General features: G+C 44.2%; 1 protein-coding gene across 1 annotated transcript in view; it reads left to right on the forward strand.

Annotated features, from left to right (window-relative positions):
- LOC121535222 (beta-1,4-galactosyltransferase 2-like) overlaps positions 1 to 25,454 on the forward strand; it is a 75,909-nt gene that overhangs the window by 545 nt on the left and 49,910 nt on the right. Inside the window, exons 2-3 of the mRNA XM_045206124.1 lie at positions 704 to 822; positions 8,625 to 8,860. Coding sequence (XP_045062059.1) covers positions 704 to 822; positions 8,625 to 8,860 — 355 coding nt within the window. The remainder of the gene's footprint in view (positions 1 to 703; positions 823 to 8,624; positions 8,861 to 25,454) is intronic.

Genomic DNA, 25,454 nt, shown 5'->3' on the forward strand with positions numbered 1-25,454 from the left:
GGTATGCATAACCATGAAAACATTAGCTGTTGGGTTTTTCAATTATCTTTCTTCCAGGCTGAGTTGTATTAATGAAAGCAATGTTTCTCCTGAAACGTAGGCCTAGATTAATTTTCAGTTCAATACTTGAATAGCTATATTTCCCATAAAGCAGTGTTTTCATAAGGTGGTTTGTTCTGTCTTCGGAGTGTGTGTGTGCATGCGTGCTGTCTCAGAGTGGAAGCGAATCACAACGTCGTGTCTGTTCGTATTACTCCAGATAGACATCAATTCAGCATGGAACAACAGCAGCATGAGCTAGTCAGCCATTAATGACTGTTTCTGCCCAGTCCGCTCTCATTCTGACTTCCTCTCTCTTTTTAGTAAATTACATTACTCAGACCATATAATTACATATGTAATAGGATCTTTATGACTCAGACACACAGCTGATGCTTTTTCTCTATGGCCAAGTCACTTTTTCCCTGGTTGTTTTAGGAATAAAAAAGTGCCACTATGCCTTCATTGCCTTGGCATGAGTCTTTCCAACAAACGCCGAAAGAAATGATCGGACATGTAATGATAGTGTTTACCTCAAACGTGCCACAATCAAATTCCCATGCTAAATAAATATCACACACTGTAGTTAACAGATGGACATCATCATTTGCCATGGTGCTGACAGTTATGGCCTGTTTTGATGAAATTGCCCCTGCTGTTGCAGTATTGGAGTGGTTCAGGCGTCGTTGGCTCTGGACTGGCTGGTGAGGGAGGTGGTGGTGGTAGATCCCCAGGTGCAGCAGTCTCCCCCATGGAAGAGCCAGTCTGTCAGTTTACCCCCTGGTGAGCAGTTGGATATCGCCTCATTTCTCAGACCTGTCTGCCACTCTATCTCTCTTTCTCTGGTCAATGGGATCAGCTGTTCTTTCTCTCATCATTACTGCTTTTCTGGTAGAGTACTTCTGTCCTGATATTTTACTGCATCCCACATTGGGCTAAGAATAGGCATAGGCACACACTTACTTGAATGGCAATGCTCTCTGTACTGTAGGCTACGGTTGGCTATGGGTTTGAGTCATGCTGCTGACGATGACAAAGGCTGTAACCTCACCTCATTCTATCTAGCTTCAGTCTGTGGCACAGCACAGGCTCTTAACACTCTCAAATGTCATCTAACCTCTTAGATAACTGTCTGTCCTGTCCTGACACAGTGTCTACATTCCAAATGGCACCCTATTCCCTATGGGCCCTGGTTTAAAGTAGTGCAGTAAATAGGGAACAGTGTGCCATTTGGGATGCACCCAGTGTCCTCTGTTCTGCTGGCCAGGCAGGCACTCAGTGAAATGTTATAAACATCAGATCCACCATGAGCTGAGCTGTATTCACCTCTGCTTCATCACCTCTTTCAAAGAGCAGCTCAGTTAAACAATGTGATATCTATCGAGCTCTCCGTAACCCAATACTCCAGGCCCGCTGCCATGGGAGTTTGTTTTTAAACACAGAGCCTTTGAAGTAGTCAGTCATTTGGGGACTAGATGTGTTTGAAATTGAAACTTTAAGCACAGCCTTGCATTAAAGAAACATTGTCTGATCAGCGTTTGGTTGGTTGGAAGAGGGGATAAACAATTAAAGAAGAGTGCGGAACAATTTGCCTCTTGGATTGAGGTGACACAGGGCAGAGCGAGATTAAATCATTGGAATGGCACTTTTTTGGGGCCCTGGTCGGGATAAAGAGTGTTAAACTCACTTCCATGAGTATCATTTGAATGGTGGTTGTATTGTAGTCAGTGCATACAACCATCATCCAAGTAGACCCCTGCCTGTCTACCCCCCAGCTCCACTCCACATGACATGTGGTGCCCAGGTGTGACCATGGGTGGTGTTAGGATGGCAGCTACTGTTGGGGGTTATCTACTGGCCACTGTGCCCTGCTGCCCACCTGTCGTTGGTCCTGCCAGGGCCTGGGGGTCAGGGCAGATTATAACGTGAAAAGCCTTTCCCAGGGGTGCTGCCTGGCATGGCCAGTTCTGCCCACCACAGGTCACGGTTCAGCTGTCTAATCAGGCGTAGCCAAAACAACACATTTATCATACACTCCTCTCTGTCCTCCCCCCTCTCTTTCTCATTCTGTCTATCCTCCGGTTCCCCGGCTGCCAGGTTGCAGCATTGTGTTACACCCTTTCTCCATCTGCTTCTCCTTCCATCCCTCCCTCCCTCCTGCCCCTCCTCCCTCTGCCATGCTTCATCTGTCCCACCCTGCACTGTACCTACAGGATGTCCCTGTACACAGCACATATCTACCCTAGTGAGAATAGTGTAGCACTATCCCCAACAGAGCCATTGTGGGCACTGTTTACCAGTGTACTATCGACCCGGGAACTGGTAGTCTGGGCCGAGTGGTCTCAGCTGTGGGCTTGTGAACTGCCTCAGTAGGGAGAATCACTACCCATGATCCCCCTCTGGTACTGCACAAAAATCTTATCTGCATTTGGAGAAAGATGAAGGGATTGTGTCTCCTGGCCCCGTTTGGGTTTCTACAACACCCTGGGTGCCAAATATGTGGAGTAATGATTGGATTGTCCTGCTTGTGTCTCGATCTGGGTAAAATAGATTTTCAGATACTACTAATCGCCTTGAGAGAGAGAGAAATAACAGCTTCCAGCATCCCCTGTCTCTGTCCCTTTCTCTGTCCCTGCCCCTCTCCTTATCCCTGTCCCAGGCCCTCTCCCCAGCCCCAGCCCGTTTCCCTGTCCTTGTCCCTTTTCCCAGCCCCACCCCCAGCCCCAGCACCTTTCCCTGATACAGTAGTAGTGGTAGGAGCCATGCTCTCGGCAGCAGCACGGTAGTGTTCAGCGTGTTGTCTCTCACACTGCATTATTTGTGTGGGTGTTATATAACAGCATGGCTCCAGGCTAACAGACCTCCACAACCCCCAGCACGGCACAGGGGAGGAAAAGGAGGGAGGTGGAAGATGGAGGGGAGCTATGGGCAAAGGGAGGGGGCAGGTACAGTACAATACAGTACAGTACAATACTCTACCTTACAGTGCAGTTAAGTACACTACTTTACTGTATAGTACAATACAATACAGTACAATACAGTACTGAACACTTTCACACTATAGCCTAAATTCTGCTGATACTAATGCAATCAGAGAGAGCACAACGAAACAAAGGCCTGGGTTGATGTCATGATATCTATTTCACTGGGGTTGAGGCTTTTCCCCAGGTAGCCGGAGATGATACTATTATCTGCTGCTCCCTCCATCTAGATCTGCTGGGAATCTATCAGCCCACTCTATTTAGAGCCTTAACAACAGAACAGTCATGGTGGTGCTAGTGCTTATTGCCTGGCTGGCTTTCAGGAGATACGGTCTGTACTCTGCACCACAGGAGGAGCAGCACACTGGCACCCCGCTGTACTCACCCTAAACCCCTATCTACAGGAACTGTATAGATAGAGCCTTATAGAGCCTGTATTGATTTATTGGCAGCAGCTATTATTCCTGGGGTACAAACAAAAACATAAAACACTTATAGACAAGAACAGTCACACAAATTTTAAATACAACGATAAAGAAACAATACATTAAAAATTATGTGTGTGTAGATTGTGTGTGTTAGAATGTGATATAGTGTGTCTGTGTAGAGATATACCAGGCTGTACTCATTCTAAGCCCCTATCTCAGGGTTTCCCAAACTCGATCCTGGGGCCCCCCCTGGGTACATGTTTTGGTTTTTGCCCTAGCACTACACAGCTGATTCAAATAATCAACTAATCATCAACCTTTGATAACTTGAATTAGCTGTGTAGTGTTAGGGCAAAAAACTAAAGGTGCACCCTTGGGGTCCCAAGGACCGAGTTTGGGAAACACTGCCCTATCTACTGTAACTGTATAGACAGAGCCTTATAGAGCCTGTATAAAGATGTACCAGGCTGCAGGTTACAGTCACTTCAAACCCTATCAATCTACTGTAATGTACCTGTATCGAGCCTGTACAGAGATTTACCAGCATGCAGGTTGCAGTCACATCAATTTACTGTAACTGTATTCCTGAATAGGGATTTACCAGCCTGAAGGTTACAGTCACTTCAAACCCTTATCTACTGTAGCTATAGAGTCTTCACTTAACTGCATTAGATTTACCCCCAGCAGCACACACAGAGGAAAATAAAATACTTACTAACACTGCCCTGGCAGCTCCTAATACAACACACACAAGCTGAGTAGCAGGAGGCAGGAGAGCACTGGTTCCTTTCCAGCAGTAGCCAGCGGCCTCTTTGACTGCATGCCTTTTTTCTCACATAAAGCAGCTAATTAAAAGTCGCTGGATCTAATCTGTCTTTGTAGTGGGATCTCTTCAAAAGGGGCCGTCGGTTGGAGAGATAGAGAATGAATGGGAACACAGTGGGGAGAGCAGCAGAGAACTGCGGCGGTATGGTGAATTTATGGAAAGGCCGAGAGGGTTGGTAATTAGGTGGCTGGCCGCTGCAGCTCATAAAAAGTGGACACAAGAACCCTTTTCTCTCTGCTGCTGCTCTGCTCTCTGTCTGAAGAATAGGCAATTACAGGATGGTGTATACGGAAGTGATCTGAGGGGGCACTGTTAGTGGGATCGTCAAAGAGGAGTAATAACATTCAAACATCTAAATGTGTATATTGTCATGGAGACTATAGTACTATGGATGTACATAGAGAGAGTGAAAGACAGAGAAATGGAAAGGGAGGAAGATAAATGAGTATGGCCAGAGAAAAGGAGACCTTTCCTCATTAAATGTGTATTATCCTAAGGCCAGGCAGAAAACTCAATTACAGCCAAATATGCTTCCCACGAACTGACCCAGGGGCTGCAGATTTTGTTATTTCAATAATACAGGCTAGAGAGGAGGAAACATAGCAAAGGACTACTGCTGCAAATATATGCCACACATTCAACTCCTGTAAACAATCTTGCCCTCGTTTCTTTCCAATTACAAAGTCCAATTTGTGCACAGCATGCATCCTAGAATAGTTCCTCATCAAATGTGGCTATATTGGCTACTGTATAGTGGGTTGTGGCTAACTATAGCCTACCTGCTACCAGCTATGGATCCATTTTGATGCTAGCTAAATTTGTGCCTTTACTACTTCCATATTATTCTGAGACCAAGTGATCTCCCAGATAGCATAATCATGTACTGTGATTATAATTTACAACTTTTTTTAATCGCATACACTACCAGTCAAAAGTTTTAGAACACCTACTCATTCAAGGGTTTTTCTTAATTTTTACAATTTTCTACATTGTAGAATAATAGTGAAGACATCAAAACTATGAAATAACACATATGGAATCATGTAGTAACCAAAAAAGTGATAAACAAATCCAAATATATTTTATATTTGAGATTCTTCAAATAGCCACCCTTTGCCTTGATGACAGCTTTGCACACTCTTGGCATTCTCTCAACCAGCTTCACCTGGAATGCTTTTCCAACAGGCTTGAAGGAGTTCCTACATATGCTGAGCACTTGTTGGCTGCTTTTCCTTCACTCTGCGGTCCGACTCATCCCAAACCATCGCAATTTGTTTGAGGTCGGGGGATTGCCTGGAGGTGTGTTGGGTCATTGTCCTGTTGAAAAACAAATGATAGTCCCACTAAGTGCAAACCAAATGGGATTGCATATCGCTGCAGAATGCTGTGGTAGCCATGCTGGTTAATTGTGCCTTGAATTCTAAATAAATCACAGACAGTTACCAGCAAAGCCCCCCCACACCATAACACCTCCTCCTCCATGCTTTACGGTGGGAACTACACATGTGGAGATCATCCATCCATTCACCCACACCACATCTCACAAAGACACGGCGGTTGGAACCAAAAATGTCCACAGTTCTAATGTCCATTGCTCATGTGTCTTGGCCCAAGCAAGTCTCTTCTTCTTATTGGTGTCCTTTAGTAGTGGTTTCTTTGCAGCAATTCGACCATGAAGGCCTGATTCACACAGTCTCCTCTGAACAGTTGATGTTGAGATGTGTCTGTAACTTGAACTCTGTGAAGCATTTATTTGGGCTGCAATTTCTGAGGCTGGTAACTCTAATTAACTTACCCTCTGCAGCAGAGGTAACTCTGGGTCTTCCATTCCTGTGGCGGTCCTCATGAGAGCCAGTTTCATCATAGCGCTTGATTGTTTTTGCGACTGCACTTGAAGAAACTTTCAAAGTTCTTGAGATTTTCTGTATTGACTGACCTTCATGTCTTAAAGTAATGATGGACTGTCGTTTCTCTTTGCTTATTTGAGCTGTTCTTGCCATAATATGGACTTGGTCTTTTACCGAATAGGGCTATCTTCTGAATACCCCCCTTACCTTGTCACAATACAACTGATTGGCCCAAACGCATTAAGAAGGAAAGAAATTCCACAAATTAACTTTTAAGAAGGCACACCTGTTAATTGAAATGCATTCCAGGTGACTACCTCATGAAGCTGGTTGAGAGAATGCCAAGAGTGTGCAAAGCCGTCGTCAAGGGTGGCTATTTGAATATATAAAATATATTTGGATTTTTCTAAATACTTTTTTGGTTGTTACATGATTCCATATAAATAAAGAAAACCCTTGAATGAGTAGGTGTTCTAAAACTTTTGACCAGTAGTGTAATTAGCAAGTATCATTGCAAATCTAATTTCCAAGTGCTCCCATTCACTGGAGATGTGGAGGTCTCTTTATTCTTGTACTGTATTATTCATTTGACCTGTTCCGTGTGCTCTATGTAATGCACGGTAGTGGGGTGTGATGCAACAATAACTGATCTTTTTGTCAGTTACAGTATTGTTGTGGTTTATACTGTATGCTCTTTATGTATGGTTATTCGTGAAATCCAATCTCCATATTTTCTCAATAGTATCTAACCAAGCATTTACATAGAGGATACTGGTGATGTTACAGTAATAATGATGCTGTTGATGATAATAGTGGGGATATCACCATCATCAATAACTCAACAACTAACACCGCCAATAAAAACAGCCCCATTGCTCAGTGTTGCAGGATGATGATGATGTGTTGCTCTCTGTGTTTCTGCTTAGTTTTTGTTTATGCCTGTTTTTAATAGTCTCCTAGTTAGCAGAGAGGGAGAGAGTGATCAGTGTGTGTGTGTTCCAATTATCATCCCATTAGTGAGGTTCAGATCCTCTCCTGCTATGTCCACTATACACATATTAATGAATCGTTCTCTAACACTAATGAGTAGATGAGGGGAGGGCACCCAGTAGGAAAGGGAGCATACCTGGGATGAGGGCTTGTTGTGGTTCTGTGTCCTATGTAGTGCACTACTTTTGGCCAGAGGCCTATGGAGTAGTGCACTATATAGGGGACAGGGTGCCATTTGAGACACAACTTGTATTTTTGTCAGTGGGTTCAGGCATAACAGGCTACACTCTAGAATTATAAAGTTTGGTGTCTGACTCAACCTGCGTTGTCGATGACTCAGATAATATGGAGTGTCTATATGAGCCTCCTGGGGCGGCAGGTAGATTAGTGGTTAAGAGCGTTGTGCCAGTAACCGAAAGGTTGCTGGTTCTAATCCCTGAGCTGACTAGGTGAAAAATCTGTTGATGTGCCCTTGAGCAAGGCACTTAACCCTAATTGCTCCTGTAAGTTGCTCTGGATAAGAGCGTCTGCTAAATGACTAAAATGTAATGTTAGTTTTGTTCACACTCTCAACCAATGCATCATGCTTTTCAGCACATAGTGCATACAGGTAACTGCCAAAATAAAGGGAACACCAACATAAAGTGTCTTAATAGGGCGTTGGGCCACCATGAACCAGTACAGCTTCAATGCACCTTGGCATAGATTCTACAAGTGTCTGGAACTCTATTGGAGAAATTCGACACCGTTCTTTCAAAATAAATTCCATCATTTGGTGTTTTGTTGATGGTGGTGGAAAATGCTGTCTCAAGCGCCCCTCCAGAATCTCCCATAAGTGTTCAATTGGGTTGAGATCTGGTGACAGACGGCCATGGCATATGGTTTACATCGTTTTCATGCTGATCAAACTATTCAGTGACCACTAGTGCCCTGTGGATGGGGTCATTGTCATCCTATGGGGGCATAGCCATGATAGCCCAAATAATGGCCGGAATAATGGCCTGCCAAGCATTTTTATACATGACCCTTAGCATGATGGGATGTTGATTCCTTAACTCAGGAACCACACCTGTGTGGAAGCACCTGCTTTCAATATACTTTATCCCTCATTTACTCAAGTATTTCCATTATTTGGGCAGTTACCTGTACATCAATTATAAGTGGATTACCTCAGGATATGGTGGAGTTGTGGTAGGCAGCAATCCCTTTGGTGGCCAGATGAGACAAAGGAATGGTTTGTTGAAGAGTAGACTGATCATTAGTGTTTGTTGTTGTGGCTCTAGATGGGCATTGCAGCTCCGTAATTGCTTTCCATGTATTTTCATCTCCAGTGAAAGAATACTTTAAGGTTAAGTCTTAGATGTTTTTATTTCAAAGCTTTGGGTACTACTGCTTTTCAGAAGCAACCTACTCATGAACGCTGTAAACATTGCCTTCCCACAGGCATTTACCTGTATTTGCACATTCCAGTTTACTTTGATGTTAACCATGTATCCCCCCTTTCTTTCTCCAGTGGGCCGCCTCCTCATCGAGTTTGCCTCCCAGATGACGATGGAACGGGTGCAGAAGGAGAACCCCAATGTGACGGAAGGGGGCAAGTACACCCCACCGGACTGCCGCACTAAGCAGAAGGTGGCTATCATTATCCCGTTCAGACACAGAGACAACCACCTCAAGTACTGGCTGCACTACCTGCACCCCATCCTACGACGGCAGAAGATCGACTATGGCATCTATATCATAACCCAGGTCAGTGTTTAGGATCAACTGATTTAGGATCAGCTTCTTCTACCCTGGACCTAACTTTAACTATCAACAGAAATTAGCCACACAACAAAGTGGGCCCTTGAACCATAGATATTATGGAATTATAATGCTGTGCATCACTACCTTTTCCAGTACAAGATTAATGATAAGCCAATGCACGCTGCTGTTTCATCCTCATCCGTCCACTGAGTGACACATTCCATTCCCAAAACACTTCAAGAGAGGTCAAAGGAGCAGCTTATTCATTTAGGGGCAGGATCGTTCAACTTCTAGTGCCCCAGCCCGTCCATGTCCACCATGAGACAATAGAAGTATCGTACGATTCCACCACGCAGGGGAGGATGCTGGGTAATGAGCTCTGATGTCCTCCGTCAGTCCTTCCTGTGGGTGCAGCGCCCTAATCACTCCCTCTGTGGAACAGGTGGTTTGGTTCCGCCTGCTCAGCTCAGCCCAACCTGTCTCTTGATGTATGTCCCAGGCTCTCATATCTCCGTTATTATCCATGTCAGAGGCCTCGCCTTCTCTATTATTAATGCTGCGCTGGTTGTTCTTCTGCACTGGGAGCAGAGAAGCAGAAAAGAAGAGTGTGTGCGTGTATGCAATGCATTTGTTTCCCCCTTTCATTTCCATCTGGTCTATTCTCCCTGGACATCTACTGTAGCTTTAGCTGTTTTCCTATGAAAAGCAAGGCTATTATTTAGGCTATGCAAAAGTTTGGATGATGAGCAGAACATGGTTCTTTTCACCAAAAAGGGTTCTACTTGCAACCAAAAAGGGTTCTACTATGGGGACAGCCGAAGAACGCTTTTGGTACCCTTTTTTTCTAAGAGTGTAGTTGCATCTCTGGTTTGTGGCTTTATGTGTTTTTGAAATAAAGCCTATAACGACCTGTCCCTCCAAATTAGTGTTTTGTGATATATCTGACTTTTGTCTTTGTGCAACATAATTAGCATTGTGACTAAACTCACTATTGAGCCTGAGCGAGCTATGAAATACTGTCTGTGTACCCTGTACTAAAATACTTATAACTACTAGGCTAATAAATAATCACATTTTCCTTTCGATTATTTCATTAACCTACAGTATATCATGTTATTTCAAGTTATTCCTTTGGAGCACATGCGAAAGCGATTTAGAGTTGTTGAATGGGAGTGACGAGTGTGTTGATATAACGGTAATATTATCAAAATTCTGCTTTCAATCGGCATAGTACTGTATGATTCAGTGCAATGCCTATCACATCATTCAAAATATCAGAATTGGTTAAATAACGTTATGCATGCCAACATATAAGGCAAGAATTAAGAGTAGGCAAAGTTATCGTGTCAGGCGAAATTATAGTTATCAAATGTTTTACCATTGGAACATTTGATGTACAGTCACATTCACCTTGGTTGTCTGAAGCGTGCTGTAGAGTTACAACTCAAATCTCTTTGAAAGAGTCTTCTAATAAAAGCCTATAGCCAACATAACATTTACATTTACGTCATTTAGCAGACGCTCTTATCCAGAGCGACTTACAAATTGGTGCATTCACCTTATAGCCGGTGGGATAACCACTTTACAATATGTCTTTGGGGTGGGGTGGGGTAAGGGGGGGTAGAAGGATTACTTTATCCTATCCCAGGTATTCCTTAAAGAGGTGGGGTTTCAAGTGTCTCCGGAAGGTGGTGAGTGACTCCGCTGTCCTGGCGTCGTGAAGGGAGCTTGTTCCACCATTGGGGTGCCAGAGCAGCGAACAGTTTTGACTGGGCTGAGCGGGAACTGTGCTTCTGCAGAGGTAGGAGGGCCAGCAGGCCAGAGGTGGATGAACGCAATGCCCTCGTTTGGGTGTAGGGACTGATCAGAGCCTGAAGGTACGGAGGTGCTGTTCCCCTCACAGCTCCGTAGGCAAGCACCATGGTCTTGTAGCAGATGCGAGCTTCAACTGGAAGCCAGTGGAGTGTGTGGAGGAGCGGGGTGACGTGAGAGAACTTGGGAAGGTTGAACACCAGACGGGCTGCAGCGTTCTGGATGAGTTGTAGAGGTTTAATGGCACAGGCAGGGAGCCCAGCCAACAGCGAGTTGCAGTAATCCAGACGGGAGATGACAAGTGCCTGGATTAGGACCTGTGCCGCTTCCTGTGTAAGGCAGGGTCATACTCTGCGAATGTTGTAGAGCATGAACCTACAGGATCGGGTCACCGCCTTGATGTTAGCGGAGAATGACAGGGTGTTGTCCAGGGTCACGCCAAGGCTCTTCGCACTTTGGGAGGAGGACACAACGGAGTTGTCAACCGTGATGGCGAGATCATGGAACGGGCAGTCATTCCCCGGGAGGAAGAGCAGCTCCGTCTTGCCGAGGTTCAGCTTGAGGTGGTGATCCGTCATCCACACTGATATGTCTGCCAGACATGCAGAAATGCGATTTGGCACCTGGTTATCAGAAGGGGGAAAGGAGAAGATTAGTTGTGTGTCGTCTGCGTAGCAATGATAGGAGAGGCCATGTGAGGATATGACAGAGCCAAGTGACTTGGTGTATAGCGAGAATAGGAGAGGGCCTAGGACTGAGCCCTGGGGGACACCAGTGGTGAGAGCACGTGGTGCGGAGACAGATTCTCGCCACGCCACTTGGTAGGAGCGACCGGTCAGGTAGGACGCAATCCAAGAGTGAGCCGCGCCGGAGATGCCCAACTTTGAGAGGGTGGAGAGGAGGATCTGATGGTTCACAGTATCAAAGGCAGCAGACAGGTCTAGAAGGACAAGAGGAGAGAGAGTTAGCTTTAGCAATGCGGAGAGCCTCCGTGACACAGAGAAGAGCAGTCTCAGTTGAATGACCAGTCTTGAAACCTGACTGGTTTGGATCAAGAAGGTCATTCTGAGAGAGATAGCAAGAGAGTTGGCTAAAGACGGCACGCTCAAGAGTTTTGGAGAGAAAAGAAAGAAGGGATACTGGAAAAGAAAGAAGATGTTTACAATCAATGTTGTTTAGATAATACAATTGTTTAATTGAAACTTAAATAAACAATTCCCAGAATCAAATATAGGCTGCAAATATAGGATATACAGAAGATAGACCTATTCGGTAAAAGACCAAGTCCATATATATATCAAATAAGCAAAGAGAAATGACAGTCCATCGTTACTTTAAGACATGAAGGTCAGTCAATCCAGAAAATGTCAAGAACTCAAGAAGTTTCTTCAGGTGCAGTCGCAAAAACCATCAAGAGCTATGATGAAACTGGCTCTCATGAGGACCGCCACAGGAATTGAAGACCCAGAGTTACCTCTGCTGCAGAGGATAAGTCCATTAGCGTTACCAGCCTCAGAAATTGCAGCCCAAATAAATGCTTCACAGAGTTCAAGTTACAGACACATCTCAACATCAACTGTGTGAATCAGGCCTTCATGGTCAGATTGCTGCAAAGAAACCACTACTAAAGGACACCAATAATAAGAAGAGACTTGCTTGGGCCAAGAAACACGAGCAATGGAAATTTGTCCTTTGGTCTGGAGTCCAAATGTGAGATTTTTGGTTCCAACCGCCGTGTCTTTGTGAGACGTGGTGTGGGTGAACGGATGATCTCCGCTTGTGTATTTCCCACCGTAAAGCATGAAGGAGGAGGTGTTATGGTGTGGGGGTGCTTTGCTGGTGACACTGTCTGTAATTTATTTAGAATTCAAGACACACTTAACCAGCATGGCTACCACAGCATTCTGCAGCGATATGCCATCCCATCTGGTTTGGGCTTAGTGGGACTATCATTTGTTTTTCAACAGGACAATGACCCAACACACCTCCAGGCTGTGGAAGGGCTATTTTACCAAGAAGGAGAGTGATGGAGTGCTGCATCAGATGACCTGGCCTCCACAATCCCCCGACCTCAACCTAATTGAGATGGTTTGGGATGAGTCGGACGGCAGAGTGAAGGAAAAGCAGCCAACAAGTGCTCAGCATATGTGGGAACTCATTCAAGACTGTTGGAAAAGCATTCCAGGTGAAGCTGGTTGAGAGAATGCCAAGAGTGTGCAAAATATATTTTGATTTGTTTAACACTTATTTGGTTACTACATGATTCTATATGTGTTCTTTCATAGTTTTGATGTCTTCACTATTATTCTACAATGTAGAAAATAGTAAAAATAAAGAAAAACACTTGAATGAGTAGGTGTTCTAAAACTTTTGACCGGTAGTGTATGTCAATCTATTATAATCCACATAATTATCAAAACAACCTTATAATAGTTAATGATTTATATACTATATATCCAATCGAAAGAAGCATAAACAGTATTTGTTCATCAACATCTTTCTGTTTGCATTAATAAAATAATGATAAAAAAGACTAGATGGAGTACATGTGCTCAAAGATGCCCTTTGGTGGTTCAAATTAGCATTAACGGCAAGCACTGCGACTCACCGAAGCGTACCACAGCATACCGCACGCTATATGCAGTATGACGCAACTTTTAAATGAGGAACCACTGTACACATCATGGCAGTTTTATTTCCCAGGTTAACTCTCTCCATATGGCTCAGTCAGATAGTGAGTGTTGCTCTGTACTTGTTACTATACTAGGGTCTTCACACCGCGGCTGCACTGGGATATACTCCCTCCCACAACAACACAACCAGAGGAGGAGGGAGAGAAGCCTTGACAATCATAAGGCACCCAGAATCCAAGTATACAAGAGATGGGATTTTGACTCACTAGTCCATGCCTTTCTGTTGCTGCCATTTCAACTATATTGCCCTCCTCTCTCGTAGGAGGATACTTTATCCATCATGCGCACCAGAGTGTTAAATTATTGTAAGTCTGAGCATTTTACTGAGAGCAGTGGGGAGAGAGCAGAGCAGTGGGGAGGAAAATTTGATAATTTCCCATTTTATCATGCTTGCAGATCATTTCTGCCATGTCCTATGAGTCAAAACAGTCGTTTGAGGGAAATTCGCCAGAGACAGAGAGATATCTTCTCCAGCTGCCACACCCCGGGCCAGCAGCATCAGTGCTCTTTCAGTACCAGCTCTGTCACTCAGTAGAAGAGAGGGTCTATTCTGCTTTGCTCCTAATCTGATTCTGAACATGTGAACTCTTCCTGGAGATGCACAGACACAGGTAAAAGCCCCATTGGGGTTAAAGTGGTGCAGCAAAGTGCTTCAACCCCATTACTGTGCAATGAGCTTAGGGCTGTGGTGGCATCATGGCACCACATGTAGCCTAAATTGACCAGTGGGAAAACAAATGGGGGAAAGCCTGGCAGACAGATACAAAGGCCTCCCTGTTCACCCAGTGGACTTCTACCTGATCTCAGATAGAGACTCAGCAGTGTATTCATACTTTACCAGGACACTAAGGACAGCCAGCCATTGGAGAGCCATAGCTGCTGTTATAACTATGTTCTGTGTGGGCGGCTGGACGTGGTGCTGCTGGGATCTGGGTCTATCTGCAGCAGAGCTGTAGTACCTGCCAGGAACCAGTGCCAATGTTTGCCCGTCGCCCCCATGATGCTCATCATGTTCACTGGAAGGAGGCCCAGACTGGGGGACTAAAAAAGGAACACATAATATTGCTGGCGGTGCTGTTAACATGCTGTTGAAAAGGGGAAAGGAAGATGCTATCTACAGTCACTGGAGAATATATTTTAGGTTAGATCCCATTTTCAACTAAATGATTAGAAACAGTACCATATGACGTAACATAATGACATGTGTGACAGAACATAGTGTGACAGCTGATCTACAAAGCAGCGGTGTAGTGATTGATTCTGTGCTGTCTCATCTGGTGCCTCCGTGATCAGCACTAGCTGGCTGGCTGGGACGTGTGTGTTAGAGAGGGGATGTTGGTCACACAGACTAATAGTATGCAGTCACAGAGGATGCTGCTTGTCCTAGTGATGACATGGAGATTGCTTGGAGCCTTGGACAGAGATCTTATGAGATTCATTTGAATACATGTATCAGAAGACATGCATAGTCACTTGAATAAATATAATTTAAATCCCCATTTCCACAAACACAGGATGGTGCCCATGCTAGAACAATCTCAGTATACTTTAACTAACTGCATGGTTTGCAAATCATGGTTCATAGTAATGGCACAAAGTACTGCAATTTGCTGAGGGCTTTATGTATGCTGCCCTCTATGTTATCTAAGCTGAGGCTATAGGCTGAACTCCTCATGATTATCAACACATGACATGGTTATTTCTCACCCCTGAGATGGTGAGGTCCTCAGAGGCAGACTACTTAATATCAGTATCATAATGGTATGGACCTTTACACTTTCAGCATTTCAAAAGAATGGCTACTTATAGACGGGTAGGTTGTTTAGCAACAAAACCGCTGTGTACGCAACTATGGGGCAAAACAGACAGGGTTGGCTTAGATTGTTGACAACATGTAAACTATATTTGGTCTCCAATGTTTATTGAAAACATAAATAAATGTGCACAATGAGCAAATACATCGTTACAGTTGTTGGTTAGATAGCTAGCGAATTTTTGCCATATTAGCATAGACGTGGCATCAGTCAAAACACCTCAAAACTAGATATGGTATCAAGAACAAGATTCAAGTAACTGAAACGAGCCAACTACGATTCCCCACATGGCAGCTTCTTGTCATTGTTGCTAGCTATCTGGCCATCCAGAATCACAACAACACACAGACTTCTGCCCCATTGAAGCATGCGCATCATTTTTGTGACGTTGTCAGCTAACCCATCTATTGCAAAAAGTGTGAATTATTTTGTCTCTAGTCTCTATCTTTGATGAGCCTTTAGGTATCTTTCCTTGACCCAAGTAGTACAGAAATTCAAGCCCCCCTTAAGCGGTAATCATAATTTTTAGGCAGACTTAAGAAATCTCCTGCTAAACCGCTCAGACTAAAGAAAGGCTCCTCCCTCTCTTTAATGGTGCCTTTTCCTCATTTTACATTTGAGTCATTTAGCAGACGCTCTTATCCAGAGCGACTTACAGTTAGTGAGTGCATACATTTTTCCTCCTCAGGTCTAATAACCAGTGTGGGATTGTGATACACTTTTCATCCGGCACACTTTTCTCTCTCCACTGGTATGAGTAGCAAAAGCAGAAAAGGAGGAGGTTTGTGCAATTGACCAAGGAATAGGATATCGATCTTATGAACAACTCTTTCGGCCCTCTGTGACTGTGTGTTCTAAAAACCATTCGTACTGTTTTGCAGAGCGGAGAGCAGACAGTGTAAAGTTACTAGCGTCACACTCTCCAACCAAGCGAAACAGGCAGCCAGTCTGACTCTGAACTGGGTTGTTCGTAACTGGAGTGCAGAGTATTACACAGAGGTCGCTGTTCAGAGTAGAGGCAAGAGAGGGAAAGAGGTGAATAACTCTCAAAGATGACGGGGAACAAACATTTGGAATGATTGGTGGGCTTGGAGTGGGAGCAAGCACAATATTACTACACTGATGGCTGAGGAAGTCTATCACTCTTTTAAAAAAGAAGAAGAGAAAAGGCCAAGGACTTGATGATGATGGGACCCATTTGCTTGGAATAAGTCCCAAAGGGAGCTGATGTACACTATTGCCATATGCTGCATTATTAAAGAGTTAAATGCTGAAGACACATTTCTGTTGAATGCATTCAGTTGTGCAACTGACTAAGTATCCCCCTTTTCCTTTCCTTTCCCTTAGGTGTCCATTAAGACTAATTCAGAGTGTTGTTTACCACTTCTTCCCATTAAAGGCAGAACACTGAGAGGAAGGAAAACACAGTCCTCAAGGTTTAGTCGACAACCATAAAATAAATGGACTTACAACTCAATGAACATGGTAGATGATCATAAAATGGTAGTCTCAAGACAAAACTTGTGTAACCAGGAATCTTAAGGATGACTACATGTGGATACCATTCGATGCGGTAGTCAAGCGATAAATAGAGTAAAATAGAAACTATGTTCAAGGGATCATGATTTAGTCTAAGTATTAGAGTTTTCCATTTAGCTAACTGCATAAATTACTTAATGAATCCTGTCGCTTCACATTATGCCGGGTTCTCTCTTTTGCACAGGGTTGAAATGTCATGGTATTTATACAGTGCCTCTTTTGTTATATTCAATCTTGCCCCTCTCTCTGTGTCTGACAGCTTCGCTATTCAAGAGGGGAGGAAAATCCTGCCTAATTCCAATGACATTGACAAATCACAGTAAAACCTGGTGAAAATGTCATTCATATTCCAATGTGATTCATTCTTCCTGACTCCAATTTCTAAAATGTATGTTATTTGGGTTGCCTGTTGTTCTCCGCCAAGCCAGCAATCCTTATCTAGGCAGGATAAGTGCCACTCGGAGTGACAGCAAACCATAGCATGCTGATGGTGCTGGGGCTTTGTGTAAGCCGGGGGTAAACTTAATGGATTCTGTAATAAACCTTGAATCAATCCTTCCTCAATTGTTAATCTATTGAGCCTGTCATAAATAAAACATAATGGAAGGAAACATATTATATTATGGCCCTGTAATGCCAATGGTTGTGGAGTGTAATTCCAAGGATAGGCAAGATTAAACATCGCATACTAGCTGGTACTCCTGCTGTCTTTGTATTGTTGGAAGGGGAGTCTTGTTCTCTCTCTCTCTCTCTCTCTCTCTCTCGCTCTCTCTCTCTCTCTCTCTCCCGCCTCGATCTGAGAATGTCTAAGATAATCCTTAGCACAGCGTGCTATGCTTGGAGATCATCTCTCTCACTCTCTGTTATGGTGCAGGATTGTATTTCTGCACCACTGCTAAAGCTTGAGGACTCTAGAATCACAGAGACAGTGAGATAAAATAATGAGCTGCCAACAGCAGAAAACCCATATAATATGTTAAACACTCCATGGATGGAACTAGGCCAAATGTACAGTATCAGAACTGTGTGCTATATACAGTACATTATCAGAGCCCTCAAATGTATGATAACATCCAAACAACCTCCATTAAAATCAACACCTATAGTGCTGAACAAACACCCCTTGTTATAATATACAGAATGTACTGTATAGCGGTAGAGTTAGACAATCAAATTCATGGTAGAGGTGGGAAGAAACCCTCCAATATCTAATCTGTGAGAAAAAGCTATCCTGTCAATAGAGCTTTTCAGTTCTCAGCTAAAATTATTAATATTATTGATTGGTGTAGTTTCAGATGTTGTTCTTCTCAAGGACTCCCTGGCCTGCCGTTTCTGCTTTCAGGGCTGAAGTTCTATCTGCCTCTCATGAACAATTTAATGCACCACCGCAAAGTGCATCTTGTCAAGATGTTCGACACGTCCTTCAATCTCAATGTCTTTCAGCTTTCTTCCCTCACACCCCTGTGACCATTCTGGTCTCTTAATACTAAATTACACAGTTTGTTTCTGGGCTATAAAATCTAAATAATTTAATCAGGAGAGAGATACAGTAGAGAAACTTAATTTGTCTTCGACCACTTAACCTCATTGACATTTTAAAACATAGCCTGAACAGACTTTGACAGACCTACCTAGAACTTAGTAGAGCAGTAGTGTGTTAATGTTTCTATCAGATATCCTCTTCCATGACATGTTCTTATTATTGAGGGAGTGTCAGGTCACAACCTATATACTGTACTTCCACGGCAGCCTAGAGGCTTCACCACCGGGGTATAGAGAGCCTGCCTCCTGCAAAGTCAATGAAACCTGACTCTGCAATTACAAGCCGCTGGAGTGGAACACGGCTAATTGTGAGTAACGGACGTCTGGCACCTTGACCCCATGAAGCCAGTTCAATCAGCCGCTAGGTGCTAACGCTAGCCCACGCCATGCAGCCAGGGGGGGTGAGCTGAGCTATGAGCTGTGGGCATCAGCACAATCACAGCACTGTGTATGCAGGGCTGGTCCAGTCAGCAGCGCTCAACCCTGACCATGTAATGGGCTGTCCTTCAAAGAAGAAATGTCCCGTGGGTGTGCCTCTCTTCTCCCCCTTTCTCTCCTCTACTCTCCCTCTCCTCTCTCTTTCCCTCCTCTCCTCTCTCCCATCCTCTCCCTCTCTACCATGCCAACCTCAGAGCTAATCGGAGTGCCAGTCAGGGACGGACAAGGATCCTCGCTGGATCCAACACAGCCTTCCTAATCCATCATGCAGGGAGAGGAGAGGAGGAGAGATGAGGAGAGCCCTTTACTCTATTCACTTGACTCATCACGCTCTCAGGGTCTCGGGCTATATCCCAAATGACACCCTATTTCCTTTTATAGTGCACTACTTTTGACCAGGGCCTATAGGGATCTGGTCTGGTATACTGGAGCTGTTGTCTTGATGGTCGGTAGCCCTGAAATTAAAACGAGTCACAGAAATCAAGCAGTAATGGAAAATGACTGTCAGGAATAACCAGTGACTGACTGTGATTGTAGGGTGTCTGTTGGACTTTGTGGATATTGATGATGATGATGATGATGATGATGATGACTCCCAATACGGTTGGAACTCAGATATGATCTCAGAATTGTCTGCATTTGCTCTTGACTGTGTGGTTTGGTAGATCAGTTCAATAGCTTGTTTGCTTTACTGCAGAATAGCATAGCATCTCTTTTCAAATGCTGACTTTAACCTCAATGGAACCATTACATATCTGCATTTAGTATAGGCTACTTGGTCTACTCATACCTGCTTGTATTTACATCACATATTCACTCTCTATATCAAGGACAGTTGTCTACACACTCAGTGAGCTACAAATAATGACTGTATTGCCAATACAATTGACCAGATACTTATTTTAAAGGCAGAGAAACAACCTAGTCCATGTATTTGTTCTCAATAGTCTCTGTCTTGACAGCTGCATTAATGATTCAAGTTTTTAGAGGTATTTTATGAAATACCTTACCTGCGTTGTTGTTTAATGTTAGATTTGAAAAAATATAAGGGGAGCCATGTTAAGGGTTGAATTCATCTTAATGACCCAGGATTTGTATCTATTCCACAACAAAGGACACATCTAACAAGCTCAAAACTATATCATACAATGGTCTAGTTTTGTCATATTCATGTAATTAATGAAATCCTAGTGTCACTGTAACTGATGGATCTTCTATCCTCTATCTCCTAAGTACTACTTTGGGTCTTAGTTGTTAGATTATACTAATGGCATTTGCCATACTTAAATCCATGTCATTTATGGATAGAAGTGGAATCAATTCATCCATTTATTCAATTGTGTGTGTGCACTTCCCTGTTTTATTCAGTGTAATTGGATGGGTAATTAAAGTGTAAAAGCAGCAGCATCTAACTGTAAATCCTGCTATTCACACACACACACACACACACACACACACACACACACACACACACACACACACACACACACACACACACACACACACACACACACACACACACACACACACACACACACACACACACACACACACACCAGGGTTTAAATACACAATCCTATTACTGGTGGCTGGAGCAGAATGAGGTCCATTTAGGAAATTAAAGACTAATTATTGAATTGCCTAATGTCCTCTCTCATTGTACTCTGAGTGTACAAAACATTAAGAACACCATGACATAGACTGACCAGGTGAATCCAGGTGAAAACTATGATCCTTTATTGATGCCACCTGTTAAATCCACTTCAATCAGTGTAGATGAAGGGGAGGAGACAGGTTAAAGAAGGATTTTTAAGCCTTGAGACAATTGAGACATGGATTGTGTATGTGTGCCATTCAGAGGGTGAATGGGCAAGACAAAATATTTAAGTGCCTTTGAATGGGGTATGGTAGTAGGTGCCAGGCGCACCGGTTTGTGTCAAGAACTGCAACGCTGCTGGGTTTTTTGTGCTCAACAGTTTCCTGTGTGTATCAAGAATGGTCCACCACCCAAAGGACATCCAGCCAACTTGACAAAACTGTGGAAAGCATTGGAGTCAACAATGGCCAGCATCACTGTGGAATGCTTTCGACATCATGTACAGTCTATGCCCCGAGTAATTGAGGCTGTTCTGATTAGGAAGGTGTTCTTAATGTTTTGTACACTCAGTGTATGTGCCCCCTTTTAGTGATTGTTTGACAGCAATTATGTGGGAACGAGCAAGTTGCTTCTTTTGACATTTACAAAATGACATTTTAGATTGTGAGACAGCTTTATTCACTCATGTTTATTGGAACATTTATTGATGTTGTTAATAATGTGTAATGCACATGTTGGATGCAGTTTATTAATCGTTTTAATGTGTAAGATATTAATAATGAACCTTCTAAAAATGTCTGGGGTCTGCTAAACTGAAGGGAGTGAATTTAGTATTTAAATATTTGATTGGTCAAACACAAATCAGTAGGAAAATCCTGCAAACGCAGCATACATGATGATGCCAACATAGTGATAACAACAGTTATACGACTATGGTTAACACTAACCATGGACGGCATCTCCTCCCATTCCTTGTAGTAAAGTGTCCATACTGCAGTATGTTTTGCTGCAGAGCCGTTGCCTCTCCATTCTGACAGTGAGGTTGTCTATTGTAGGTGGACAGAATGCGTTGTGTTATTACCATTCTGACAGTGAGGTTGTCTATTGTAGGTGGACAGAATGCGTTGTGTTATTACCATTCTGACAGTGAGGTTGTCTATTGTAGGTGGACAGAATGCGTTGTGTTATTACCATTCTGACAGTGAGGTTGTCTATTGTAGGTGGACAGAATGCGTTGTGTTATTACCATTCTGACAGTGAGGTTGTCTATTGTAGGTGGACAGAATGCGTTGTGTTATTACCATTCTGACACTGAGGTTGTCTAGGTGGACAGAATGCGTTGTGTTATTACCATTCTGACAGTGAGGTTGTCTATTGTAGGTGGACAGACCCTCATTGGAAACACAGGCAGCAGACTGCTCTGGGCTCCTGAGACTATGGAACTGGGGTTTAACCCATATAAACTGTCCATACTGAGAGTTGCTTTAGACAGCTTTAGAGGGGCCACAGCAGGAGATGGTCTGTGTCCCAAATGGCATCCTATTCCCTTTATAGTGCACTACAAAGTTGACGTAGACAATACGTTTTAAGTGCACTTTCACATTCGATTTTTCTAACATAAATCATTAGGGTTCTGGTCTAAAGTAGTGTACTATAAAGGGACTAGGGTGCCATGTGGGACGTAGCTATGGCTTGTTCTCCATATTGCTTGACCTTTAAAGGATTGGTAAATTGAGGTCAGCTTCTGTTATGCTTTAATTATAAACTGACCTGAGATAAATATATAGAAGGATTTAGGCTACCACCCATCCAATCGCATTGTTGTCCAGGGCACTGAGAATTGACACAGTTCAGGTGGAATCAATTTACAAAGAAATGAAATGGAATGAAATCCTGCCATGCAAGGATCCCCCTTCAACCCCCCAGCAAATGCATCAATAGCTTTGTTCACATGTTCAATATTTTATGATGGGTGCGGTATGAAGCCAGAATACTCAGTACAGAATGTTTCTGTTTTATATTAACCACGCTGTACCCTTACCAAAACAAATGTTGCCGGTCAGAGTAAATCCATAAAAAAACAAAAATACACCGGCTCAATCATTCAATAAACAGTACAATATTGGATTTACAGTAATAACATACAGCAATTATTTTTTACATTTACCTCATTTAGCAGATGCTCTTATCCAGAGCGACTTACAAATTGGTGCATTCAACTTATGATAGCCAGTGGGACAATGGGGGGTGTGTGTGTGGGGGGTAGAAGGATCACTTTTATACTATTCCAGGTATTCCTTAAAGAGGTATGGTTTCAAGTGTCTCCGGAAGGTGGTCAGTGACTCCGCTGTCCTAGCGTTGTGGGGGAGCTTGTTCCACCATTGGGGTGCCAGAGCAGCGAATAGCTTTGACTGGGCTGAGCGGGAACTGTGCTTCCGTAGAGGTAGGGGGGCTAGCAGGCCAGAGGTGGATGAACGTAGTGCCCTCGTTTGGGTGTAGGGTCTGATCAGAGCCTGAAGGTAATGAGGTGCCGTTCCCCTCACAGCTCCGTAGGCAAGCACCATGGTCTTGTAGTAGATGCGAGCCTCAACTGGAAGCCAGTGGAGTGTGCGGAGGAGCGGGCTGACATGAGAGAACTTGGGAAGGTTGAACACCAGACGGGCTGCAGCGTTCTGGATAAGTTGTAGAGGTTTAATGGCACAGGCAGGGAGCCCAGCCAACAGCGAGTTGCAGTAATCCAGACAGGAGATGACAAGTGCCTGGATTAGGACCTGTGCCGCTTTCTGTGTAAGGTAGGGTTGTACTCTGTGAATGTTGTAGACCATGAACCTGCAGGATCGGGTCGCCGCTTTGATGTTAGCGGAGAACAACAGGGTGTTGTCCAGGGTCACGCCAAGGTTCTTTGCACTCTGGGAGGAGGACACAATGGAGTTGTCAACCGTGATGGCGAGATCATGGAGCGGGCAGTCCTTCCCCGGGAGGAAGAGCAGCTCCGTCTTGCCGAGGTTCAGCTTGAGGTGGTGATCCGTCATCCACACTGATATGTCTGCCAGACATGCAGAGATGCGATTCGCCACCTGGTTATCAGAAGGGGGAAAGGAGAAAATTAATTGTGTGTCGTCTGCGTAGCAATGATAGGAGAGACCATGTGAGGATATGACAGAGCCAAGTGACTTGATGTATAGAGAGAATAGGAGAGGGCCTAGAACTGAGCCCTGGGGGACACCAGTGGTGAGAGCATGTGGTGCGGAGACAGATTCTCGCCACGCCACCTGGTAGGAGCGACCTGTCAGGTAGGACGCAATCCAAGAGTGAGCAGCGCCGGAGATGCCCAACTCTGAGAGGGTGGAGAGGAGGATCTGATCGTTCACAGTATCAAAGGCAGCAGATAGGTCTAGAAGGATAAGAGCAGAGGAGAGAGAGTTAGCTTTAGCAGTGCGGAGAGCCTCCGTTACACAGAGAAGAGCAGTCTCAGTTGAATGACCAGTCTTGAAACCTGACTGGTTTGGATCAAGAAGGTCATTTTGAGAGAGATAGCAGGAGAGTTGGCTAGAGACGGCACCCTCAAGAGTTTTGGAGAGAAAAGAAAGAAGGGATACTGGTCTGTAGTTGTTGACATCGGAGGGATCGAGTGTAGGTTTTTTGAGGAGGGGTGCATCTCTCGCTCTCTTGAAGACGGAAGGGACATGGCCAGCGGTCAAGGATGAGTTGATGAGTGAGGTGAGGTAAGGGAGAAGGTCTCCGGAAATGGTCTGGAGAAGAGAGGAGGGGATAGGGTCAAGCGGGCAAGTCGCAAGATTTCATCTGGAGAGAGAGGGGAGAAAGAAGTCAAAGCATAGGGGAGGGCAGTGTGAGCAGGATCAGCGGTGTCATTTGACTTAATAAATGAGGATCGGATGTCGTCAACCTTCTTTTTTAAATGGTTGATGAAGTCATCCACAGAGAGGGAGGAGGGAGGAGGAGGAGGATTCAGCAGGGAGGAGAAGGTGACAAAGAGCTTCCTAGGGTTAGAGGCAGAGGCTTGAAATTTAGAGTGGTAGAAAGTGGCTTTAGCAGCAGAAACAGAGGAAGAGAATGTAGAGAGGAGGGAGTGAAAAGATGACAGGTCCGCAGGGAGTCTAGTTTTCCTCCATTTCCACTCGGCTGGCCGGAGCCCTGTTCTGTGAGCTCGCAATGAGTCGTCAAGCCACGGAGCAGGAGGGGAGGACCGAGCCGGCCGGGAGGATAGGGGACATAGAGAGTCAAAAGATGCAGAAAGGGAGGAGAGGAGGGTTGAGGAGGCAGAATCAGGAGATGGGAGGGAGAAGGATTTAGCAGAGGGAAGAGATGATAGGATGGAAGAGGAGAGAGTAGCGGGAGAGAGAGAGCGAAGGTTGCGACGGCACATTACCATCTGAGTAGGTGCAGAGTGAGTAGTGTTGGAGGAGAGCGAGAGAGAAAAGGATACAAAGTAGTGGTCGGAGACTTGGAGGGGAGTTGCAGTGAGATTAGTAGAAGAACAGCATCTAGTAAAGATGAGGTCAAGCGTATTGCCTGCCTTGTGGAGTGGAAATTATGATATAGTTCACAGAATCTGTTGTGATTTTTCCAGGTAGGATATATTTACCAGCGCACCATTTGACTAGATTGAGATTATTTGTGCTTGGAACACATCATGATGAACATGATTTTATACAATGCTCTCTCGTCGTTAATGGAATGATGATTCTCAACACATGGTGTAAAGCAACATGAGATGATAAGACAGATGCTCTTGGAATAATTAAAGAGAGCAGTCTGAAGGCTCATGATCGGGTTCCAATGCTCGCCACTGGGACCAAGTACAGTATTCATTTACATTCATATCATTCTGATAGTACTACTACATGTGGTCCTGCAAACACTGCTGCTCGCCAGGTGTAGACGTTCTCATCTTGACTGAAGTGAGGATTTTCACAGACATGTAGCTGCATTTCTAATTATGTAACTGTATATAGGCTTGAAGGTACTAGGAGTATAGTTATAAATCTTCCAACCACGGTTCATTTGTAAGGTCAAGTCTCCGAAGTGAAAAGAGTGCTACAGTTATTATCTGTATTATTAGTGCTACAGTTATTAAATCTGTTGATGTGCCCTTGAGCAAGGAGGCTGACCCTGTACAAATTTCATTTCACTGCACGTAT

Source organism: Coregonus clupeaformis, chromosome 21, assembly GCF_020615455.1.
Source record: "Coregonus clupeaformis isolate EN_2021a chromosome 21, ASM2061545v1, whole genome shotgun sequence".
Classification (NCBI taxonomy): domain Eukaryota; kingdom Metazoa; phylum Chordata; class Actinopteri; order Salmoniformes; family Salmonidae; genus Coregonus; species Coregonus clupeaformis.